Raw genomic sequence first — 23359 nt, forward strand, 5'->3', positions numbered from 1 at the left:
GTCCCGTTTCATTGATATTCTGCAGTTTATTATACGTGAAACATACCAAGAAATGAAAGTAAAAATGGCCTAAGCGAGTATATTTGTGGTTCCAATTTGTAGCTCGTTGCATTGTTATATAATCTATTATATAAAATAATAATTTATTAAAGTAGAAAACAGTTTATAAAGATATTTTAATATTAACGCAAATAAGAAATCTAAATATGAAATCACTATACTTGACTTATGCCATTTTTGCTTTGAATTTCTTAAGTATAATATTTTCTACGGAGCACTAAACTCCGAATTAATAATGAAATGACGGTGAACGTTCGTTCTAATGTCTATGCTCTATTTTACGCAGGAAAAAGTTGTCGCCTTTCTAAATTATTGTCGGAAAGTTGATTTCATCGATATTATCGAACATCGTGAAACGGGGCGTATAATATAAAAAATTGCGCGTGATATAAATTAAGTATTAAAAAATCAATTTTATTTTTATCACAATCCTAATGGATTAAATAATAAGAAAATATTGCTCCGATAGAGAAAGATTTATTAGAAGAAAAAAAATGAGAAACTGATATCGAGAAATTAGATTTTCTTTTTGTTTTAAAGTAAAAAGAGAAAATCTGTTAAACTAATTCAACGGATTTCCAAGTATTTTATGATCACCAATTTTTTGCATGATTTTTATGGAAATGTGCGCACAATAACAGGAATGCATTTGCTAGCTTAAAAAACATTGTATTTCCCTAGCGGCGAGGCGAGACTAGATGAAATGTTATACTATGCGTATCGGAAAACTATATCGTTTTTCAAAATAAGATATAAATTACAATTTACAACAGTGATATAACAGAGTATCTCGATAACATTATTATAGATCAGATCTTCATATGTGTGTTTAACAATAAAGAACCACATTTCATTTTAAAGCGTGGAATAAACTGTTTCTTTAAAAGACTTTTACGTTAATTAAGTCAACAATATATATAATATATATTTATGCATATTGTGTATATTACACATTGAATTTTTTGTCCGCTATGAAATGGAGATATTTCGCATCGCGAAAATATTTCTGCGATAATATAGATCGTTATTACTGTTTCTATCCTCGAATAAAAATTTCAAAATTCGATATATTTTATATAATAAGTAGATACGCGTATACGGAAGGAAGAGACATAGCTTTCCGACACACTTGCCGAATATTCAAACATTACTTCTCATGAGAATTGATATGTTTCGCGAGACAGACGACGCTCGTTATAAGCAATAATCGAAAATAGTTGCGCACGAAGAAGCCGCGTCTATGAATTTACAAAACTTCTGCAAAGACAATAAAACCGCTGCCCCCGTGTATTTCGATATATCGAAGGAAGACATTGTGATTGTTCGATCTTATGTTCATCGCCTTAATATCCTTACGATTAAGTATGTTACAGCCAAATTATCCTAGAGCAATTGACTTTTATTAAGGAATAAATTCGTGCATCGCGTTTAATATGCACAGTATTGTAGATAGCGTTAGTTCTCGTACGAGAATCGCCGCGGAAGACGTCATTTCCGGCGCTGGTATAATTTGCACTGAAAACAAATTCCACGTACAAAAAGTATTTATATTTAATGTTAATAAATTATAAAAAATAATATAGAATAGCTCTTATATATCATATAAATAAGCGGGTTAAGCGTAGAAATACAAGATTTCAAAAAATAGTTTTATAAATGTCGATCTTTATTTTACATAACATCACTTTTTAAAGTAATTTTAGATCTTTATATGATATTTTTTTCTCATTATATTAAATTATGCATATTTTTTGGATCAAAAATTTGTTAAGATATCATAAGCACCAGATGTTTATAGATGTTAATATTGATGTTCATATTTTAATACTTTTTTTACTATAAAACTTACCCAACACCGCCTTTGTCTTAATGTCGGCAAATTTCTCGTGCTGCATGGGAAAAGCGGGTATTGTTGCCCGACAGCTGATCTCCAAGTCTCCATTTGGCCCGGCATGCAACGCAGAAACTTCCACCTTTAATCTGGCGGTAGCAGACATCAAATAGGCATCATTCTTATGATGCGTATGCGGATAGTGATTCACTAAAGTAATATCCACCTGGCAAAATTGCAATTCAGTGAGAAAATCTCTCTAAAAATATTTAAGAATTGAAGTACAATATTTCTATTTGTTTACGAACGTACATTTCGAAAAAAAAATTTTTTTGAAAAATTAATGTTGCATATACTAGAAAGCATGTATTAAAAGCTCTGTAGTAAAATGTTTATGCGTGTAAATAAAATTGTATGTCAAATGTTCTTTCTTTAAATTTACTAAGAAATAAAAATTTATATCTATTTATAATTAATATAATTTATATTAATATATCGAATCGAAATTATATATTGATTATATATATATATATATATATATATATATATATATAATTTTTATTTTTATTGCTCTTTTTTTTACCTCTTTGCCATTTATAAACCATGTTATATAAGGAACTGGATATGCGGCCGAGGAAGTACAATTTGCCTCCAGGCTCTCGCCAACCATATATATGCTCTTTTGAAATGTAATTTTAGGAGTCGCACTCTGTGGACCTAGAAGAAATTATAAAAAATATATCAAAAACACATACTCGATGCAATTTAATATCTATAATTAATAATATTATTAACACTTAAATTTCGGTTTTTAGATTTCGCGCACGCACACAACAGATTTTCTATTATAGATAAGATAATGATTTTCATGTTAACAATTTATTCAGATTATTTCCGTTAAATCAACATCAATATCACACTTAACTATTATTCATTAAAGATAATATAAAAAAATTCCAAAAATATAAATATTAAGTTCATTAATAAGAAAATACATTATTTTATTTTAAAATCAATGCTTTCACTCACGTATCACTTTCATGTATACAGGATCAGCACCCGCGGTATAAATGGGCGTTGTCATAGTGACCTCGCAGGTATAAGAATCGCTAGCATCGAAATGTACATCGTGCAGTTTGATTGTCGTGCCATTTTTCGAATACTGAAAAAGAATAACGATTGTAGCACTTTATAATAATATACAGCACGATTTTTTGTGTATATGTATGTGTGTGTGCGCGTGCGCGTAACACATGTTTAATCGGAATATACCTTTTAGATTTAAAAATACACAAATGATAAATTCTACATAGACAACTTAAATTTGTAAATTACATTTGAAATTATTTACGAAATGCATAATTTTCATGTTTTATAGTTTTCTTTCTCGAATCCTTTAAATTTAATAATCAAGGAAAAAAATTATTATATTTATATAAAAACAAAACAATTTTACATCGTGTTTTTTTATTAGATGTGTCATCCTTTTGCTTTTAAGAATTGTTAAATTTGATATATTAAAATATATGTTATAAGTGTGTTAACTGAAATTATATCAAAAATTTTCTTACGAACTTGTTTTATTAGAATTTATCATTTGTATTCCTTTTTATCATCCAGTCATTTCAATTATATCAAATGGATGCATGAATGACGAGAAACGCTTTGAAATGCTAGAAATTCAAATAGATCACTTTAAATAATTTTCCTTGCTTTGCTACTTTGTTGGTCTGATTATACCTATAATTATGACACCAAATATATTTTTAAAATATATATGATTATCATCGTTGTTAAAAAATCAAAAAGATAAAACTGTTTATATTATAAAAAAATTTTCGAAAATTGTAAAATTAAGATTTAAAGAGAGAATTCCAATAAATAAAATTTATATCTATCTTGGCATTATTACTTATTAAACGGTGATATTATTAAAATGATGTTGGATGATGATATTTATTACTTATTTAATGATGGTAATTTTAAAGTGATAAAACATTAGAAAATGACATTTCTGTTACATTAATATCCAATTTCGTTTTATTAACTAATAATTTTCAGCAATTTCATTTTATTACGCGGTTATTTTTGTCCAGCTTTTTCATCTCATGTAATAATCTTAAGATACTTCGATATGAATCTTGTGGTAAAGTCTCAATTTTTCGTTGCCAATATCAGATATTTCAAGAGTACCGATAGTTTGTGTATGTAATATCATCGGTTATGACAATTCTTCAAAGTTTTCACGGAAATTGAAATAGAAAATTAGGAAATAGAGCGCAGAAGAAAAAGAAGAAAAAGTAAAACTGTATTCCAACACACACAAATATTCATGGAAAAGGAAGAAGAATATTGTGTAACTCAGTCAACTTGTATTTTCAGCGAAAACAAGAGAGAGAAAGAGAGAGAAAGAGAGAGGACAAATGAAAAGACAGTATAAGATTTTTTTTGCAAGAAAAGCGTGAAAGACATTTTTAACACTTACATCGTCTGTCATCAGCAGTCTGAAAGTCTCGCAAAATGAATGTTCTATTTTTGTTACGAAGAGAGTCTCATTACTTATGTATGTGTCAACTTTATATACCTACCCGCTAACAAGCATTCGTCTTCGTGACATTATGTTTCACACATATGGGTTAGCGCAAGTATTGATTTTCTTCTTTACTTTATCTTCTCTTTCTCTCTTTCTTTTAATAGATCACCTATCTGCGCTACGCTTCCGTTGCTTGGGCATCAAAAAAAATTTACGAAGGAAATTGCGCTTTCACGCGTTGCGTCTCGATGTTGTTTGGGGGAGGTATTTTATGTGACATAAAGTACACACGTATGTAAATAACTTTGCTTTGTGTCGATGCATAAAGGCCAAGCCTTGGATAAATGCGTTAGCTTTGCTCGCTTAAACATTAATCATAGGGAAAGACAGGGGAGGACTCTGAATACCTAACTAACTAGTATTGAGGGCGTTTCAGTTATTTTTGGACTTTTGTTTACAACAGATACGGTTTCTCTTATAGATCGTACCGACGTGAAGATAGATATATGCATAAATTATATTTTCACTTGCGCATCCTTGTCACATAATAATGTCAGACGATAAGTTAAAAAAAACATTGTATCATTATATAAACAAGAATGTGATATAACAAAAAATGTGACATAACAAAAAATAAATGCATCCACACATGCACATGCAAAATATTTAATACTTAATAAACTAAGATTTATTAATAGTTTGATAGAAAAAACTTTTGTTCATATATAAATTAAAATATTACTACATTATATAATTATTGAAAAAATTAAAATCTTAATAAAAGCGTTGCAAACAAGACAAAATATCTAAATTTATAAATTATATATAACAAAGAGATAAAAATTAGAATAAGTTAAGCAATATTCATTAATCAAAATTAAGCAATATCATTTATGAAGATTCAAGAAAAGGATTTAAAATATATTTAAAATATATTATCGGATCTTGTTCACTTTAAGAGATAAATTAAAAATCATTTATTTTAAAATTGTAAAAAGTAAAATTGTTGAATCGATAGAATATGCAATCGTTTAATTTGTCGGAATTTTCAAGACAAATTCGAATCTTTAATTTCCGTTATAAAGATAGAAATTTTTTTAAATATTCATGTTTTAAACGATGATGTAGACGTAGGTATATTTAACTGCGGATAAATTGAGATGCAAAGGTCGATGCACATCAGTTTCAGTCGTGCAAATTTGGCGTAAACTTTATGCAAAAGTGTTATCAAACTTGCATGCCTGTTACGATATGAGATACGTCTTTGAATAATTATGGACTTCAAAGTATGCTGAGTATTACAATATCAAAGATATTTATGAGTGGTAAAGAATCAGATAAACTAGACATAAAGTTAATTTACGTTGATGAAATCAACTACACCTTAGACTTTTTCGTTAATATTGTCAAATTTATTCAAATATTATATAATGTTTCTCATCGCGTGAAGATAAATAAGTTATATTATTCTTTATCGTTCTTTTGTTAATTCTAGTGTTTGTTTAATAATTTACACGCCTTTTGAAAAAAATATAATATAGCAAATATGATAAAAAAATAAAATAAGCAAGACCTTGTGCACTAACAAAAAATATTTATTGTATCTTAAAAATTGTAACTCTTTGTGTATTATTTTTCGCTCACCTCCAGACGCTTAATGCCGTCGATATGTTGCGTTTCGATATACGGCGGATTTCTTTCCTTTATATACTGAAATATCCTCTTCTCGGCCTTCATAAATTCTATTTTGTGCAGCAAATCGTCCGAAACAGTATGATTGCAGAACAAAGTAGCCGTTTCGCCATATGTTATATACTGCGGCGCAATCAACTGAACCTTCATGTGCTCCGCCAGCGTCGTGTCTGGAAATCATGGAATCTCTGTTAGTACATACTATCGTATAATTCTGATAATTGACATGAGAAATGCCACCTGAACAAAAATATTGTTACAAGATTGCACTGGCAAGAGTTATAGAATACGCGTTATAGAACGTGATAGGGTGTTTCCTGATTCATACTTTTATTGATAATAATGCGAACCCAGCAAATACCAAGTAACAGTATTGTCGAGTGGGAAATTATAACTAACAATTATATAATTGTTACTGGTGTGTGTTGGAAATATATCGAAAGTCAAAGAGTTGAAAATTAAAAATTGAAAATCAAAAATGCAGAAAGGCGAAGTATATATTTTTAAATATATTTCTATATTTTTGTATATACTTAATTAAATTCTACAATTTACCTATATTTTTATTCTAAAGATTTTAGAGATTTTACAATTTAGCCATATTTTTATATTATTATTTGCTTTGTCTTTATATTTTACCATTTTATAAAAATCTTGTAAATATTAACTTATCGAAAAATTATTGTATAATAATAAGATTAAGTAAAATTTTTATATTGTGTTGTATATTGAACATATTCTCTTCATATCCTATGAATATGCGATATTCAGTTTTAGTATATATTCCACGTAACATAAAATCATTATGTGTTGAATATATTCTACATATCTTATGAGTTATGCGATATTCAGTTAGAATCGAGAACGTCAAGTTAATTTTGAAAGATATCGTAATTCACAAATCTATATTAAATTACATATAAGATTTTCATCGAAAATTCAATAAAAAAACATAAGAGTTTACATCCTTGTATTCATAAAGTTTAATTCGTAATATTTTTAAATCTGAATCGTTTAACTATAAAAGTATTAATACTTTAACATTTCTGTAGAGAAAAGATGAGTTTTAAATTTATTCTCGAATTTATGAACGAAATAAAATGCGAGGAATCCCTGCGACATTTTATTAAAAAGATTACGCATCTTTTATTTCAAGCTATTATACTGTACTATTATACTATAAAATTATTATACTGTAAATTATGTATGTGAATTATGTATGTAAAATAAAATATAATAACAAAATGTTAGATCGCGTTATTTAGTATTTCGATTAAATGCTGCCGAGATTAGCATGGCGTTCGATTTTCGTTCGAAAATGGTATTGATGCGACAACAAGACGACAGGATTAATTTGACGGATTAATTTAGCAGGACGGGAAGAGAGAATGGAGGACCTTCGGTCGTAACTACTTGTAGCGGTCTGCCCTGTTGCTGAGAGGTGTTACTGTATCGATCAGAATGAAAGCGCGCATTACCGCCACACGCATCGTATATTATTTCGAGACGTTTTGAGATGAGAAGCCTATTTTCAAGGGTTATCGAGGTCGATCGTGTCGCCAGATAATGTTAATGGCATACGATTTTCTACGCGCGTGTCCATATTTCAATGGACGTTTAAAGCTGAACGGCTGACATATGTCACTATGAATTCTTCGCAATTAGGATTGATCGGTTTTCTATACGCGACGTTACGTTGCGCGAAATAATAGTATAAGTCATTAATAGATTATGATGAGAGAATATAAATTGCGAAAATAAATTTTCGAAATATATAAAGATAATTTTAACTCTCTTAAGATAATTTTAACTCTCTTTGATATATTAAAAATGTACAGAATGTGTGATCTTCTTTTTCTGTTAAATTTTGCACTAAATATTTTCATACAAACACTTTTTTATTATGAAATTTTTATTACGGATTTTCTGAAAATAATATGGCTTATATTACTCTATCGCTTCTGATTTTTTTAAAAGCAATTGAAAGCGCAAATCAAAACTGAAAAGTAAAGCTTTCTATTAAATCTTCATATCTTCATTCTAAAAAAAAGAATATCATGGTATATTTTAGTAAGAATATAATACACAATATAACATGACAGAAATATATTTCAATTCTTTATATATATATATATAAAGGTCAATTTTAATTATTATAAATTAAGTATCTTCACAATCCTTTCATGATATTTAATTCATTATAGTTAAAACTGACATTTCCTTTATATAAATACCATGATATTAAAGCAAATGCTTTGCATAAATATATTTAGATCGATAAATAATCAGATAATTAGTTTCTGCCACAGTTCTTAAAATTGTGTTATTCAAATGACCGAAAAAGCGATTGTATTTTCAGCTGTTCCAATTAGACTGATTGACCTTTTTGATTTAATTAAATTCTCGATGAATCTTTAATACATTGCATTTATGATATCTAACTGATTTAAAAGATATATATTTATCTGCATATATTTTTTGCTTTATGTACATTAGACTTGTCAGGTCATCAAATTACTTTGAATTTTAAACTTTTTACATTCAGTTATAAACTTCCTCATAAAATATAAATAGTTTTAGCTTAAATACATTTCTTCTTCTTTCATGTATTTACATTATCTGTATTATTATATAATTTTAGTTGTTATATACTCTGGAATTTAAAAAAATTAATATTATATATATGCATATGTGTATATTATTTATAAATTTTTTTATTCTTTCTGTTTCTCTCCAATAATTTCATTTTCTAAATCATTTCAATTTTATCAAAGAAAATGACGATTTTTGAAGTTAATTAAAAGATTTTCTAAGTTTCTTAATTTTTAAATTAAATTAAAAAATAAATCGTTAAGTTGAATTAAATTCCAATAGTTTATACGATTAGCAAAACTATTTCCGTCTTATTATGAAGTCCGCAAATCCGAATAATAATCAATGATTAGAAAATCGCGAACAATTGGCGGAATTGCGGAATTTTGGAGAGTTGAAATTTCATGATTAACGATTAAGAAGTAACCATTGTCAAGAGCTTTTGTTTGTTGGATTTTCGGGAAGCAGCATTTCCTATGATATTACCGTCCATATCGGACCAAATGTAGTTCTAGTTTCACGGTAACTGACTTATTACAAAGTTTCTATCGTAACTAAAACGTTTGACACAACGCCCTTATATTCACTCGTAACGTATTATTGATTTATTATTTAAAAAGGAATCATTTATTTAACTAATATAAATCTCGCGCGTGTTAAGAAAAAGTTTTATTTTTAGTATAAAAGTTTTTCTTACAAAAGAAAAAAAAAGATTATTGCTCTAATTGATTTTCTATATTATTCAGTCTATAACAAATTCATTTGTACAATATTTACTATGCACATTGCTTCAGTTTGCATAAACTAGGTCAGATTGAGTCACGTCAGTCTATCATGAGAATTGTCTCGATTTTATCGCATTTCGTGACAAAAACATTTATGAAAGCATACTTATGAAAGTAATTGCCACGAAACACGTGATAATAAATCAAATATAAATATATGTTCAGAAATAGTTTCGTGAAAAATTATGTGTTATGATGTTGACTGAATGACTGCGTGTGTTCGAGTTTCGTTCATACGTCGTATTGACATATATATCATGTATGTGAAGACCATTGAGGATTCGTATTGAATGTAGTACATTGTAGTAATTCTACGTGGGTGGTTTGAATAATAGAAGAACGTTCATATTCCTGAAATAAAGAAGTTTATATTATTTTTTTTTATTCAATTTTACATTAAAAAAGCGTGCGAGTGAATCGTTATTCTGATATTAAATTTCTTGTGAGACAAAAAAGTAACATTTTAAAATTGATATACTAAATTTTTCAAACATTTAATAAAAAAGATTTATTGAAACTTGTCACGTTTTCTTAATTTTTTTTATAATACTGTTATTTATTGAAGAAAGAAATTGATCACTTTGAAAACAACATAAATAAATACAATAAATCCGCATAATACTATTCTCTCGCCTTTAATATTATTATCTGAATATATAATTTTCCAAATTTTGAAATAATTAATATGTATAATTTATACATAAGAGAAACGGCGCACACACAAACTTTATTATTGTCTGAACATATTATTATCTCAAATACAATTTGTATGTTCGTGTTGCTGTCACGATCGAGATGTATATAATATCAAATAAGCGATGAGACACTTGTATGTGTGCTAATGGTTGCTTCATGTATGCTCCGGAAAATGTCCCATGAAACATGGCGTAGAATTATTCTTCGTCGGAAACATGTTGAAATACACTGAATAATTAAGTTGAGACATATGTAACACACCAAGTGCAAAGTGTACATTATAATCAGAGTATTGAATTGTAAAAGGAATAAGTTGCAGCATCCAACAGTCATCAACTGAAACAATGCAACAACTAACGACAGCAAAACATAGCGTCAATCTTTTAGAAATGAATGTGTTATTGATTTCGCAAAAAAATTATTTATGTTATATATAATTTCTTACGATAAAAAAATCAAGATTTCAAAAATTCAAAAATATTGTACAACATAATTCTTCCTCTTGTGTTTCAAAAATAAAATTAAAATAAAGACATGATTATTTTTACACGATTAATAAGACAAGATTCATCCACCTGAATGTTTTTAAACTTCACCGGAAGAAATTGTTATTTATGGACGGTTATTGTCGCTCGAACCTTTTCCAAAAATATCGACATCTATCAATAACAGACGGGCAAAAATAAAATTACGCAGTTTCTCATCAACACCAGAAGATACAAATCATTTCAACGATTCAGAATCTTATTCTTCATTTCACGTTAAGCAGATATCGTTCAAACAAAAAATAAATTTGACACTCAAGATACTTAATGTCAAATTGCCAAGACATTTAATGGCAAAAATAAGAAAGGACGAAGAAAGATGGCGACCAATAAAATTTTCATCTAGAAAAGTAGTCGTAAATAAAATCAATGAGAAAATCAACACAGACGATACGTGATCTCAAACGAAGGGATTGCTTTCGAAGGTGGCTCGGGTCAAACGACGAGTTCACGCCCGACGAGTGGCATCCACCGAGAAATTGCGCTCGGTTGCAGCGCGATCATCCCTTGTAACGAGTCCTCGACACAAAGACACAAAAGACGGGGAAAAAGGACACACAGAGAAGGCGGGATGGGCGAGTAGGAGGGAGGTTGTCGATGCGTGTTATTCGGAGGGATGAAGGAGCGCGAAGAAGAACACGCGAGCGCGGGGGTGTCACTTACATGGAAATAATTGCAAAATATACACGAGGAGGATTTTTCTGATCCAATGATCGGCGGCTGGACGTTGCATTTCGCTTTCTACAGATCGGGGATCGCTTCTACAACGTGCACGTTAATATCTGTTGCTCACTACGTAGCGAGGCAAGGCGAAGGCGAGGCGAGGCGAGGCGGAGGTACGGAAGAAAGAGGCGTGCGTGTCTACGTTTGTACAGAGTGTGCCTTTAAACTACGACGCGACTTCGTGTATGCCGGGAGTCGGCGCTACAACTGAGCCGTGGAGCGGGGCCCTTCGATCGTTCGACCGACCCGCTCCCGTTCGACCGACCTGACCTCCTCCCAACAACCGCAGGGAGCGACGCGAGACGACGACGTGCGACGTCGCGGCGCCTGCACGAGACACCCTTCCTGCCTTCCGATTTATTAAGGAATGCCGGGATTGCGCGCGCGATCGCATCAACGAGATCTAACGAAGAAAAAATATATAAATTTCGTTTAAAGGATCGTCGACCATTGCGTAAAAATGAGCCAATAATGAGCATTTTATTTATTCATGACAACTCACTCCGTAAATCTTCTATATTCGAAAATAGAAATTATATGAATATAATTATATGATTATATGAATATAATTATATGAATTTTTCTCGAAATTTTCTTTCTCTTTCTATCTATTTATTTTAATTATTCTTGATTTAAAATCGGAAAATTAAGGGAAATTATAAACTCTTATATAAAATTCTCCAATAAGCGGGGTAGCTATATTTTTCCTAAAAAAAAAATATAAGAAAATACAGTTATTTCATTTATAAAATATATATAGCACATATATTAATATATAAAATATAATATTTTACATTTTTATTCTTTTTCCGACTTTGAAGAGTGGAATATAAGTTCTTCCTCGCCGTTCTGCAATAAATGTTAAATCTATTTAAAATAGTATCATGATATAATTAGTAAAAATAATGAATGATATAAAGATAATTATATTAATATTAAAGAATAAATAGTTAATGCAAACTAAATAAACTTTCAAATTAAATTGTCCGAAATTGCTAAAATAAAAATGTCGAGAATTTAAGGAAATATAAGAAAAATTTTCACAATCATTTACGGAATTCACGAATAAAAAAATAAGAGGAATTTTTATCATTGTTACAACTTCTATGAATATATCTCTTTATAAAATGTCGTTTCCAGAATCAGAGATTAAAGTAAAGTTATTTTCATTTTTTATAACTTCTAAATTTTTATAAATTTTTTCTAAGTTTTTTAAATTTTAAGATTAAAAAAAATATTAGATAGATACTCTAATATTAAAATTAAGAAAATGTTTAAAATTTACAGAAAATGGAGTTGATCAGTTTAGCTTCTGAGCGTCATATCGCATAGCGTAATCGATCGGTTTACCATCGTGTCGTGACAACTACTCGTGCCTCATTCATGTAAACGTCATTAAATATGTCTCACCTATAGCCATATATACAATGGTTTCATCTACCACCTTGTCACAATTCACATATATACCGATCAAGTGTAACGAAATGCTTGTATGAAATACATTCATGTCTATTCGTAGTACAATGGAAAATCACGAGGAAGATGATTTAGAGGAATTGCGCTCTACAATCTATACATTCCCACCAGATGTGCAGAACGTCATCGAACAGGTTAGACTCGTTGTGAGTTAGTTGTCAAACTAACTGTTTTCGAAGCTGTACAATGACAGCTTGCGATAGTTTCTTTTTTGTCGATATTTCTCAGACATTCGTCCTTTTTGCCATTAGATGCGAAAGCGAAGTTCTCTCTGAATTTCCTGAAAAATTTTCATCACTCATTATTATTATATTGATCTCTTTTGTACATAATATAATAATTTTTACATTGAATAAAAAAATGCTTTCTCCATATCTATCTTTTTTTTTAGCACCAGTTATTTTGACATTTATAGACGCAATTTATTATAAATAGTTATTACATATTTAGCAATACATATATAACAAAAATGTATAAAATGCAAATTTTATAACATTTTTAATATTGTCTTTTTTATTATTAGGTCTTACCTAGTACCGATCCTTTGGACCAATCTAATTTTAATGTGGTGGATTATATAAATTCTCTATTTCCTACAGAACAATCTTTGTCAAATATTGATGATGTAGTGAATGATATGATATATTTGATAAAGATATACGATCAGTCGTACGTGGGCAGACTAATGTAGGCCAAGATGGTAGAGCAGCGTTAGAAGATGCACAAAAAGTGATAAGGCAATTATTTGTCCATATAAAAGACATAAAAGATAAAGCGGAACAATCGGAGGAAGTGGTCAAAGAGATCACGAGAGATATTAAACAACTGGATTTTGCTAAAAGAAATCTTACTGCCTCAATAACAGCGCTAAATCACCTACACATGCTTGTAGAAGGAGTAGATGGTTTAAAGTATATATTGCTTGATATTAAAAATATTATTTAAATATTATGAAAAATTATAAATCTATTTTTTTATGAATTTAGAATATTAACACAAAAGAAACAATATGGAGAAATTATCTTACCATTACAAGCAGTGATGGAAGTGATGCAGCATTTTAACAGCTATATGGATATACCACAAGTGAAGCAGTTATCTGATCAAGTAAGAGTACAAATTATATTCTTGATAATGAATAGAATTCTTTTTTCAACATGTTCCTCTTTATCTAAAAAAAAGGTACATCAGATTCATGTTGAGTTGGCCCAGCAGATTACAGCAGATTTCAAACAAGCTTTTTCAGGCCAGAATCCAAAGCATTTCAATCAGTTAACAGAGGGATGTTTAGTATTATCAGTATTAGATCCTAAAGTGAAGTATGTATATTAAATATTTGTAATGTTTATATTACATTATTATTCGTACAATATCAGGATTACTAGTAATATATATTATGTACCATTTTCTGAAAGGAAAGATCTGCTCATTTGGTTCGTAAATATCCAATTACAAGAATATGCACATTTGTTTGATGAAAATCAAGATTTTGCTTGGTTGGATAAAATAGATCGAAGATACGCATGGATCAAGAAACATCTACTCGATTTTGAATCCAAGTTCGGTACAATCTTTCCTCAAGATTGGGAGATCTCCGAACGTATAGCCGTACAGTTCTGTCACGTTACACGTGAAGATCTCACTAAATTGATGAACAAGAGACGTAGTGAAATAGATGTTAAATTATTGCTTTATGCAATTCAGAGAACCAGTAACTTTGAATCATTATTGGCAAAACGTTTTATCGGAAGTACTTTGGAGACTGTCGAAACTAAAAGTGCAATAGTCAATAACGACGCGACTGAAAAAGTTCCGGGGAATCCTTTTGAAGAAGAAAATGAGAAGGTGATCGAAAGACCTGCTACATAAACATTATATATACATAATTATATGTATGTATTATTAAAAATGTATATTTTGTGTAAATCTAGGTTGAAACTGAAAAATCAAAACCTTCTCCATTCGCAAATCTTATAGGAAGATGTTTTGAACCATACCTGAATATCTATATAGAAAGTTTAGATCGCAATTTAGCAGATCTGATGGATAAGTTCGTGTCCGATTCTAAAACACAACCACCAGGTGCCAAAGAATTTGATGGCATTGAAGGTCCGAGCAGTGTCTTGAGCTCATGTGCCGATCTATTTGTGTTTTACAAAAAGTGTATGTTACAATGTACTCAACTTAGTACTGGTTTAATTATGCTGAGTCTTACCGAGACCTTTCAAAAATACCTACGAGAATATGCAGTCAAGATCTTACAAAATAATTTGCCAAAGTAAGTCCAACAATTGTACAAACGTATAATTATAAAAATTGGTTTATTTATATACTAACTGTCATTTATGTAGAATCGGAGGTAATGCAGGTATCGGCACCAGTATGAGCAATATCACACGTGATTTTCGAGATCTATCAACATCAGGTTTTATACAAAATTTTCAGAGTTTCTTAAAAGAAGGAGAAATTGCCAGATTTAACAAGGAGGAACAATCTCGTATATGCTGGTAAATATATCTGTTATTAATTTTTCATTTCTATTCCAGATCAAAGTAGAAAAATAATGAAAAATATATTTTTTTAGTATCTTAACAACAGCAGAATATTGTTTAGAGACGACACAACAATTACAAGGGAAGCTTCGTGAGAAGACAGATGAATGTTATTCTGAAAAAATTGTTTTAGCTCAAGAACAAGATAATTTTCATAAGTATGTCTTTTAGCTCTCCTGTAATTTATAATTTAATATATGTTAAAAGAATGTCACAATTAGATAGTACATATATATATATATATATATATATATATATATATATATATATATGTATCATTATTAATTTCCGATCATTGTTTTTAGGGTGATTTCTCATTGTATCCAATTATTAGTTCAAGATTTAGAAACAGCTTGTGAATCCGCGTTGACTGCTATGACTAAGGTAGATGAAAGTATAATTTTTTTTTATCAATGATACATAATTACTGTTGCATCACAAAATTTATAATACATTTTACTCAAATAATAAGATTAATATTATAATCTATTACTATAAAATATATAATTTTTTTCTTTAGATGCAATGGAGTTCTGTGGAAGTAGTAGGTGATCAAAGTAATTATGTTAATACCATAATAGGACATCTTCGACAAACAATACCCACCATTCGAGATAGACTATCTTCTTGTCGAAAATATTTCACACAGTTTTGTGTCAAGTTCGCTAGGTAAAATATTTATACACGATGTGAACTTGTATTGTGATTCTTTTTGAGATTCTATCATATACTTTTTTCAGTTCTTTTATAGCAAAATTAGTACAACAGTTATTTAAATGTAAACCATTAAATGCCGTTGGCGCAGAACAACTATTATTAGATGTGCACATGTTAAAAACAGCTTTGTTAGATCTTCCATCAACTGGTTATCAAATACAAAGAAAAGCTCCAATAACATATACCAAGGTAATTGTAATTCATAAAATAAATAAAAGATGAATATAGATATAAGTAATATACATTTGATATATGTATCATCATCTAGGTTGTGATTAAAGGAATGGCAAATGCTGAAATGATATTAAAGATTGTAATGTCTTCGATTGAATCTGCGACAGATTTTGTCAAACAATGCAGAATGCATTTGCCTGACTTGAAATCCTCGGAATTTCAAAAAATTTTAGATATGAAGGTAAAATTTGCACATACGAGAAAGTTAGTTTATTATATTCTTAATCAGATAAATAATGAAATTGATATATATTATAGGGATTGAAAAAAACTGAACAAGTTCAATTTGTTGATCAATTTAAACAACTTGAAAACGCGAATACCGCACACGCTACAAAGAATCATGTAGTTAATGATAGCCCAGAGCATGAAGCTGGAAGAATTAAAAGACTAGAAAAGCTAGTCAAGAAGAGGATTTAAAAATATTAAATATTGTAATACTTTCTCATTGTACATATTTAACATAGGAAAAAGTTTTTAAAATGGAAAAATATGTGAATTTGTGGGAGTACTTTATCAAATAAATATAAGTATAGTTGTATTTTATCCTTTATTTTTTGATGTAACCTGTAAATAATGTGGCCAAAGATTTTAACCTTGTTTTTGTGCAAGCTCCTTTGCTTTAGCTTTCTCCAATTTTGCTATTCTTGCCGCAGATTTACTTCCCAGTATACCACCACCCCAATGACGTCTAATTTCGTCATACCGATCATTAAAGTTCGTCTTGATAGCTTCAACAATCTTTGCAAAGTTAGCTCTATCACCAGAATCCACCTGAGATAATACATAGTAGTGTAATAAAATTTTAATAAAATTGAAATAAAAGTGAAAGAATGAGATTTTTGTAAACATATATCAGAAATTTTATAATCATAATTTATCATTGGATTGGCTCGTGTATTCATCATAAATTAAAGTTGGATTAAATTACAATAATTGAAATACAAAAAATGAAAATAATACCTGTGTCAGAGCAAGTGTTGTACAAGTCTTGCGTCTAACCAGACGTCCCAAACGTGCTTTCCCCTTGATGATACAGTATGGTACACCCATCTTACGGCATAAAGCAGGAAGGAAGAGCACAATCTACACAAATAGAAAAATGAATTATATTAGCATTATAATTATAAATTATTTTTTCTGCAAAGATGCTAATAAAAATATAACTCAGATGTCAATTTTCATCCTATAAAGAAAAATAATATATTTTTGCTTCTCAGGTGAAGAAATTCAAATTCGATCATTGTTAAATAGAATTTTTACATAAAATAAATCTGACATAACAATTAAATTCTAACCTCGATAGGATCTACATCATGTGCAATAACAACCAGCTGAGCCTTCTTTTGCTCTACTAATGTAGTCACTGTGTTGGTCCCATAACGAATGACATTTGGTCGCTTTGTTGGTACATCTTCTTTCTTTGCAATCTTTTGCTCAGCTCTTGCCTTCAATCTTGCCTTTTTCATGGCTGCTGATTCAGGTCGGTACTTTTCCAATACCTTGAACAACTGTGTAGCTATAATACATACAAAAATAATTATACCACATTGTTTTATATGTACGATACATAAGCTTCTATAAAAATATATCAAACATGTATTTATAAAAGTTACCTGTTTGCTTATCTAAAGTTTGGGTAAATTGATTGATTGTTGGTGGTACTTTCAATCTCTTTTGCAATACAGCTCTTTGACGCTGAATACGAATATATTTTGGCCATCTTACAAAGCGGCTAAGATCACGTGCCGGCTGAATATCCTGCCCTGAATTTTATGTCACTGTAGACTATTATCAGATTATTAACTATGAGTTCAATCAAATTATTTCAACTTACCAATGCCAAAGTTGCGTGTTCGTTTTTCAAAAAGTGGGTTGGTCACCTTCTTTGGCTCAACCTTTTTAACTGCCAATGGTGCGGCAGCTACCTTCTTCCCTACTTTCTTCTTTGGCTATATATTTGAAAGAGAAAATTAAAATATAATCAATAAAATTATGATAAAATCACTAGCATACAATTTTATCAAAATATGTAATTAAATCATGCTATATATTTTATTGCTATTTTTATATATATAAATTATATATAAATCACTTTCAAAAAAATTCAACTCTTATTTTTTTAGTTTGATAGAGAATAATAAGAACTGCACTTATGCTAAATGAATACCAATCGTTCGCTTTCGTCATGGCGTTAAAATATAAGATTACTTTTACCACATTTTATAGTTAGGTTATGAAATATATTAATAAATTAATCATTCGATATTTATCACACGTGGAGAAACATCGAGGCTTAAGATAATTAAACGGTAATGAAATTAAATTACTACATAACAAAAACATATTTTCACGTTATGTATTAAATAAACATGCCAAAATTTTGAACGTCAATATTCTTTGCTAATAATGTCATTCGATGAAAATATTGTTCGCGCGCGATGGTTCAACGATCTTACCTTCTTCTGGACCATTTTTCTGGCTAAAAATCTAAAAGATTCTTTAAATCACACCAGATGCAAAACGCGATACCTCGCTAAACACGACGCGAAACGCGCCGACAACGTGAAGAGAATTTCACGGAAAGGTAGCGCCACCGAAGCGATCAAGACGCCATTTTGACGTTACGTCACCAATCATGAAACTTGAGAGAGTCAAATCGCTCAAACTTAGAAGTTTTTGATCAACCAATCAAGGGCAAAGAAATCTTTACTTCTCGGCGAATCAAAAAATTCGATGTAAATTCACACATTTTATGGCGGTACTTTTAAATGTATATGAAACACCTATAAATATTCAAAAACCACGAAACAAAAAATATTAAAATTTAGAATAAAAGAAATATTAAAATTTAAAATATATCTTATGTTAATGTTAAATGTTAAAGAATTACTATATTATTATTACAGATATATCATATTAAATACATATAACATATGAAAAGTATTTACATTTAGAAAATAAAATATAATGAACATTGTTATGTCAACATTTGTGTATGTATGATATAAAAATTTATTTGCGTTTGATCTTCAATAATCATTATTAATCTCGTTTTATATTAGGTTAGTCCTAACTTTCCTTCCACGGATGAAGGTTAGGATTAACCTAATATAATGAGCGGATTCATCGAGTAGAGTCGACATTATCGAGTCATAAATCCGTGTCGTTGTCAATAACAGATATCCTTGGTAGAGTCCAAGTTTATTACAATGACATGAAATACGTTGGCAGTTTTGATCTTTAAAAGTTTTTGTGCGAAAACAAAAAATTAGAAATTAAGGACAAGTGGTATTTTACAAATATCGGACAAATATCGGATTAAAGAAAAATAAAAACATTAGTAATTGTGCAAAAAATGGCATCAAAAATTCTGTTTCGTGAAACAAATCGGACGTTATGCGATCGCATAATACACGGCAGGTTGAACTTGTCAAATCCCAGATATAATCCTAACGTAGCGTGTAATGTAGTGTCAATGTCTTCGTTGCCACCTGATAGTCCGATGAACGTGTTCAACAGGAAGACGAAGCTTCTGCAGCGCGAACGTGCTGCAAAGAACGCTGACGTCCACCTGTATGACTACCTCAAGGACGAGGTGGGTGACAGGTTGTCCGACCGGATATTCGACATTAAACGAAAGTTTGGCAGGGTTCTTGATTTAGGATGCGGTCGCGGTCATGTATCCAAGCGAATTGTCGGCGAATCCGTGGAGGAATTGGTATTAGCTGAGATGAGTCCAAGTCTCTTGCAGCAAGCCAGTAGTACGGAAGGAGTGAGGATCAAGAAGGAAGTTGTTGATGAGGAGAATGTAGTCTTTGAACCTAACAGTTTCGACATGGTGATTAGTTGTTTGAGTCTTCACTGGATTAATGATCTCCCTGGATGTTTCCAACGTATAAATAGTAGTTTGAAGAATGACGGAGTCTTTCTGGCAGCTATGTTTGGTGGTGATACTCTTTATGAATTGAGGTAAAATTGCCAGGATTATATCGAGGACTTTATCGAGGATATCTTGTATCTATTTGCTCTTATTATTTTTGCCATCATTCTGATAATATAGATGTTCCTTGCAATTAGCTGAACTCGAGAGACATGGTGGGATTTCGCCACATATTTCACCCTTCGTAGAGATTAGGGATGTTGGATCTCTATTAACGAGAGCGAATTTTACTATGTTGACTATTGATACTGATGAAATAGTCATCGGTTATCCGAGTATGTTTGAGCTTATGTGGGATTTGAAAGGTTAATTATTTAAAAAATTCTTAATTACATAAGAGAATTTAATAGGAGAAATAGAAATAAGAATTACTTAATACAAGAAAATTTTGTATTTTATACGTGGTATTTTTACTTGTTACCTTACTAGGAATGGCAGAAAATAATGCAGCCAAGAATCGTAACTTGCACCTACCAAGAGATACACTAATTGCAGCAGCATCTATATATAAGCATATGTATAAAAGTATCAGAGAAGATTCCGTTCGTGCCACATTTCAAATAATATATATGTTGGGATGGAAACCAGATGCGTCTCAACCAAAGCCTCTCGAGAGGGGAACAGGAGAAGTATCGCTCAAAGACCTGTATAAGCTCGACGAAATCATTAAAAGCAGTAAGAAAATAAAACTAGATGATAATGATAAATAGCATATTAAATAGTTTTTATTAATTGCATATTGAATTATGTAAATACTCTAATATATCATGTGTAAAAAAACCTAATGTATTATATAAATTTATTTTCAAATAATAGGCATAAAAAAATAATTTATTATTTACCAATAATTGCATTTTAGTTATTTTGCACTATTTATGTATAATATTCACGATTTCTTTTCACTCTCCTTGTGAACTATGACGCCTCTTTCTATAAGCTCTGGAATCTCAACTGCCAACCATGGTCCTAACTGAAAAATATATACCTTTTTACATCTTGTACAAAACTATTATTTTAATGTAAGAATTTTTATATTCATCCTAATGATTTTGTTCTACAACTTTAATTGTATTAGACAATTAAACTTACACCAAGAGCCATTGCATGAGCAATGCCAAACTTGGGTACATTGCGAGCCCACAATGGTTTAAAATGGTCAGTGAGACAAATCTTGCCTCCTCTGTACATCTTTGCCGTTTTACCATCTAATTCTGGTAAAGCAATTTCAGGTGCTGTAGTGGGATATGTAACAGGAATCTAAGGAAAAAAATACATTACTGTATAAGTGTAATGTTTATAGAAATATTTTTACATTTTTAGTATAATTTTAATAATTTTATAAGTGTGAAAATATAAATTAAAATATTATTTATAAATAGCATTTTTTGTGTTGGATATAATTTTTCTTTATTTAAATAGAATAAATTAAAATAACTATACTCATAAAAAGTTACTTACATCAAATTCTATTTCAAATTCATACTTTAGAAAATTCTGAATATACCAGCATTTGCCAAACCATTTGGTCCCTTCCTTGTTTGATTCCAACCGAAACCAATCATTATCTGCTTCTTTATTATTTTTTACATACTGTAAGAAACGAATTGTAATATATAGTTAAGTTTGTATGTCAATAACAATATTCATGCAATTTAATTCATTACATAAAATATTTCCATGATAAAAGAATGTTGTTCTTAACAATTTGAATAATGATAAATTAATTTTTAATATCTAGCTATTTATTCGTATATAAAACAATAAAGACAGAAGTCCATATGGAAATGACATTTACAGTCTTAGAAAGACAGAATTGAGCTAACTCTTTTTTACCTTAATTAAAGCTTGATACTCTTCCTTCAATCTTTGCACCCATAAATCTTTATCTCTGGGACTGGCTTTTGTTTGAAGTAATGGAATATTACTTAAAGTCTTCCTCGTCGATTCATCCACCATCTCGACAAATTATGCTTACACAATTTTATTTCAGATAGTGATGATGTTACATGCATATCTCATCTGTTCGCGTCAATGCAGCCAACATTACCAAATTGAAACTTAAGACAAAAAATAAAAACAAAGTAAATAACAATCAACATATATCCTTTGCAAATATAATATCTATATAAAATTCGTTAAAATATTTTATTTATAATATTTATAATATTTCGCATTTACTTATTATCTCTCCTTTTCACTCTAGTGCAAGAAAAGCCTCATAGGGCCATGCTGTCACTTTTCGTGAGATGATTTCATCAGGGCTCCGGAAATTTCACAAACATTTTAATTAATCTTTTAATTAATCTCATAATCATTTACCAAAAGAATCATAAACAAATTAAAAAAAAAAAAGAATTGATAAAATCAAAGTATTTTAACTTTTCGATCAATCGATTCTCCAGCTTGCGTTTGATTAGTTGGATTCTGGAATAAAGCTGAATCGATATGCGCGCGCGCGCTTGTGTATATGTGAGTAAAGGTGCAATTTCATTGACGCTAGAAACCAGCGGCAAATTAAAATCACTAGACTTTCTCTAAATATGGCGTCAATAAAATAAAGTTCAAAAGGTGCGGCCTCATTGACGCTAAAAAGTAGCGTCAACCATTGGTTGAACAAAGAGGTAAGTATACTTACCTCTTTGTTCAACCAATGGTTGACGCTACTTTTTAGCGTCAATGAGGCCGCACCTAAACAGTTTCAACTTTTTCAGTGTGTAAAGCGGCCTTTTCATTGACGCTACTTTTTAGCGTCAATGAAATTGCACCTTAACAGTTGGCAGCCCTACGAGATAGGCTGTGCAGCACTGCGCGTATATAAAATAAATTTGAAATCGCTTCTAGCCTAACCATATTCATGCGATCGACTTTATTTAAATTGCACGGCATCGCATCGAATTATGATGCGGCGCCGATTTGTTCGAACGTAATTCGAGACATCGCGATGCTGTATAAGCGTCGAATGAGCATGAATTGTCACGCA

At 30.1% G+C, this 23359-nt stretch overlaps 5 protein-coding genes across 5 annotated transcripts; 2 read left to right on the top strand and 3 right to left on the bottom strand.

The window, feature by feature from the left end:
• Positions 1 to 511: 511 nt before the first annotated feature.
• On the bottom strand, positions 512 to 11740 carry LOC105250151. The gene is made up of 6 exons (XM_011256113.3): positions 11398 to 11740; positions 6069 to 6286; positions 2921 to 3053; positions 2475 to 2608; positions 1910 to 2117; positions 512 to 1575 (listed from the first exon to the last, which is right to left on the bottom strand). Exons 1-6 carry the CDS (start codon positions 11465 to 11467, stop codon positions 1463 to 1465), a joined length of 876 nt encoding a protein of 291 aa, XP_011254415.1. The 5' UTR covers positions 11468 to 11740; the 3' UTR covers positions 512 to 1462.
• A 1014-nt stretch (positions 11741 to 12754) lies between these two features.
• LOC105250152 (vacuolar protein sorting-associated protein 53 homolog) lies at positions 12755 to 16904 on the top strand. Its single transcript, XM_011256114.3, is given in 14 exon segments — positions 12755 to 13067; positions 13457 to 13571; positions 13574 to 13844; positions 13920 to 14040; positions 14116 to 14252; positions 14349 to 14778; positions 14865 to 15211; positions 15285 to 15440; positions 15518 to 15643; positions 15791 to 15869; positions 16006 to 16154; positions 16226 to 16391; positions 16471 to 16617; positions 16695 to 16904. Coding segments are annotated over 14 exon segments (2511 nt in total). The 5' UTR covers positions 12755 to 12962; the 3' UTR covers positions 16857 to 16904.
• Positions 16905 to 16967: 63 nt separating this feature from the next.
• On the bottom strand, positions 16968 to 19059 carry LOC105250154 (60S ribosomal protein L7a). The gene is made up of 6 exons (XM_011256115.3): positions 18896 to 19059; positions 18274 to 18388; positions 18053 to 18202; positions 17735 to 17955; positions 17400 to 17522; positions 16968 to 17210 (listed from the first exon to the last, which is right to left on the bottom strand). The coding sequence occupies exons 1-6, from the start codon at positions 18908 to 18910 to the stop codon at positions 17028 to 17030; spliced, it is 807 nt and encodes a 268-aa protein (XP_011254417.1). The 5' UTR covers positions 18911 to 19059; the 3' UTR covers positions 16968 to 17027.
• Positions 19060 to 19521: 462 nt separating this feature from the next.
• Positions 19522 to 21215, top strand: LOC105250155 (arginine-hydroxylase NDUFAF5, mitochondrial). Its single transcript, XM_011256116.3, has 3 exons — positions 19522 to 20408; positions 20500 to 20684; positions 20809 to 21215. Exons 1-3 carry the CDS (start codon positions 19795 to 19797, stop codon positions 21087 to 21089), a joined length of 1080 nt encoding a protein of 359 aa, XP_011254418.1. The 5' UTR covers positions 19522 to 19794; the 3' UTR covers positions 21090 to 21215.
• Positions 20874 to 22413, bottom strand: LOC105250156 (ubiquitin-fold modifier-conjugating enzyme 1). Its single transcript, XM_011256117.3, has 5 exons — positions 22213 to 22413; positions 21838 to 21969; positions 21469 to 21636; positions 21222 to 21349; positions 20874 to 21023 (listed from the first exon to the last, which is right to left on the bottom strand). Exons 1-4 carry the CDS (start codon positions 22333 to 22335, stop codon positions 21266 to 21268), a joined length of 507 nt encoding a protein of 168 aa, XP_011254419.1. The 5' UTR covers positions 22336 to 22413; the 3' UTR covers positions 20874 to 21023; positions 21222 to 21265.
• Between the last annotated feature and the right edge of the window lie 946 nt (positions 22414 to 23359).

The sequence above is a fragment of the Camponotus floridanus genome, unplaced genomic scaffold (assembly GCF_003227725.1).
Source record: "Camponotus floridanus strain SB8 unplaced genomic scaffold, Cflo_v7.5 scaffold3, whole genome shotgun sequence".
Lineage (NCBI taxonomy): Eukaryota > Metazoa > Arthropoda > Insecta > Hymenoptera > Formicidae > Camponotus > Camponotus floridanus.

What these genes read in the sequence shown, in the direction of transcription:
- LOC105250151 (XM_011256113.3), bottom strand. Translation starts at nt 11,467, where the DNA reads ATGCAACGTCCAGCCGCCGATCATTGGATCAGAAAAATCCTCCTCGTG. An exon ending in GGTTTATAAATGGCAAAGAG is followed by an intron (nt 2,118 to 2,474) that starts GTAAAAAAAAGA and finishes CAATTTTGCCAG; the next exon opens with GTGGATATTACTTTAGTGAA. An exon ending in TAAGACAAAGGCGGTGTTGG is followed by an intron (nt 1,576 to 1,909) that starts GTAAGTTTTATA and finishes ATTTGTTTTCAG; the next exon opens with TGCAAATTATACCAGCGCCG.
- LOC105250154 (XM_011256115.3), bottom strand. An exon ending in AACACGCAACTTTGGCATTG is followed by an intron (nt 18,203 to 18,273) that starts GTAAGTTGAAAT and finishes CATAAAATTCAG; the next exon opens with GGCAGGATATTCAGCCGGCA. An exon ending in ATGATGTAGATCCTATCGAG is followed by an intron (nt 17,523 to 17,734) that starts GTTAGAATTTAA and finishes CTATTTGTGTAG; the next exon opens with ATTGTGCTCTTCCTTCCTGC.
- LOC105250155 (XM_011256116.3), top strand. Translation starts at nt 19,795, where the DNA reads ATGGCATCAAAAATTCTGTTTCGTGAAACAAATCGGACGTTATGCGAT. An exon ending in GATACTCTTTATGAATTGAG is followed by an intron (nt 20,409 to 20,499) that starts GTAAAATTGCCA and finishes CTGATAATATAG; the next exon opens with ATGTTCCTTGCAATTAGCTG. An exon ending in GCTTATGTGGGATTTGAAAG is followed by an intron (nt 20,685 to 20,808) that starts GTTAATTATTTA and finishes TTACCTTACTAG; the next exon opens with GAATGGCAGAAAATAATGCA.
- LOC105250156 (XM_011256117.3), bottom strand. Translation starts at nt 22,335, where the DNA reads ATGGTGGATGAATCGACGAGGAAGACTTTAAGTAATATTCCATTACTT. An exon ending in AGTATCAAGCTTTAATTAAG is followed by an intron (nt 21,970 to 22,212) that starts GTAAAAAAGAGT and finishes CGTTTCTTACAG; the next exon opens with TATGTAAAAAATAATAAAGA. An exon ending in CTCATGCAATGGCTCTTGGT is followed by an intron (nt 21,350 to 21,468) that starts GTAAGTTTAATT and finishes TATATTTTTCAG; the next exon opens with TTAGGACCATGGTTGGCAGT.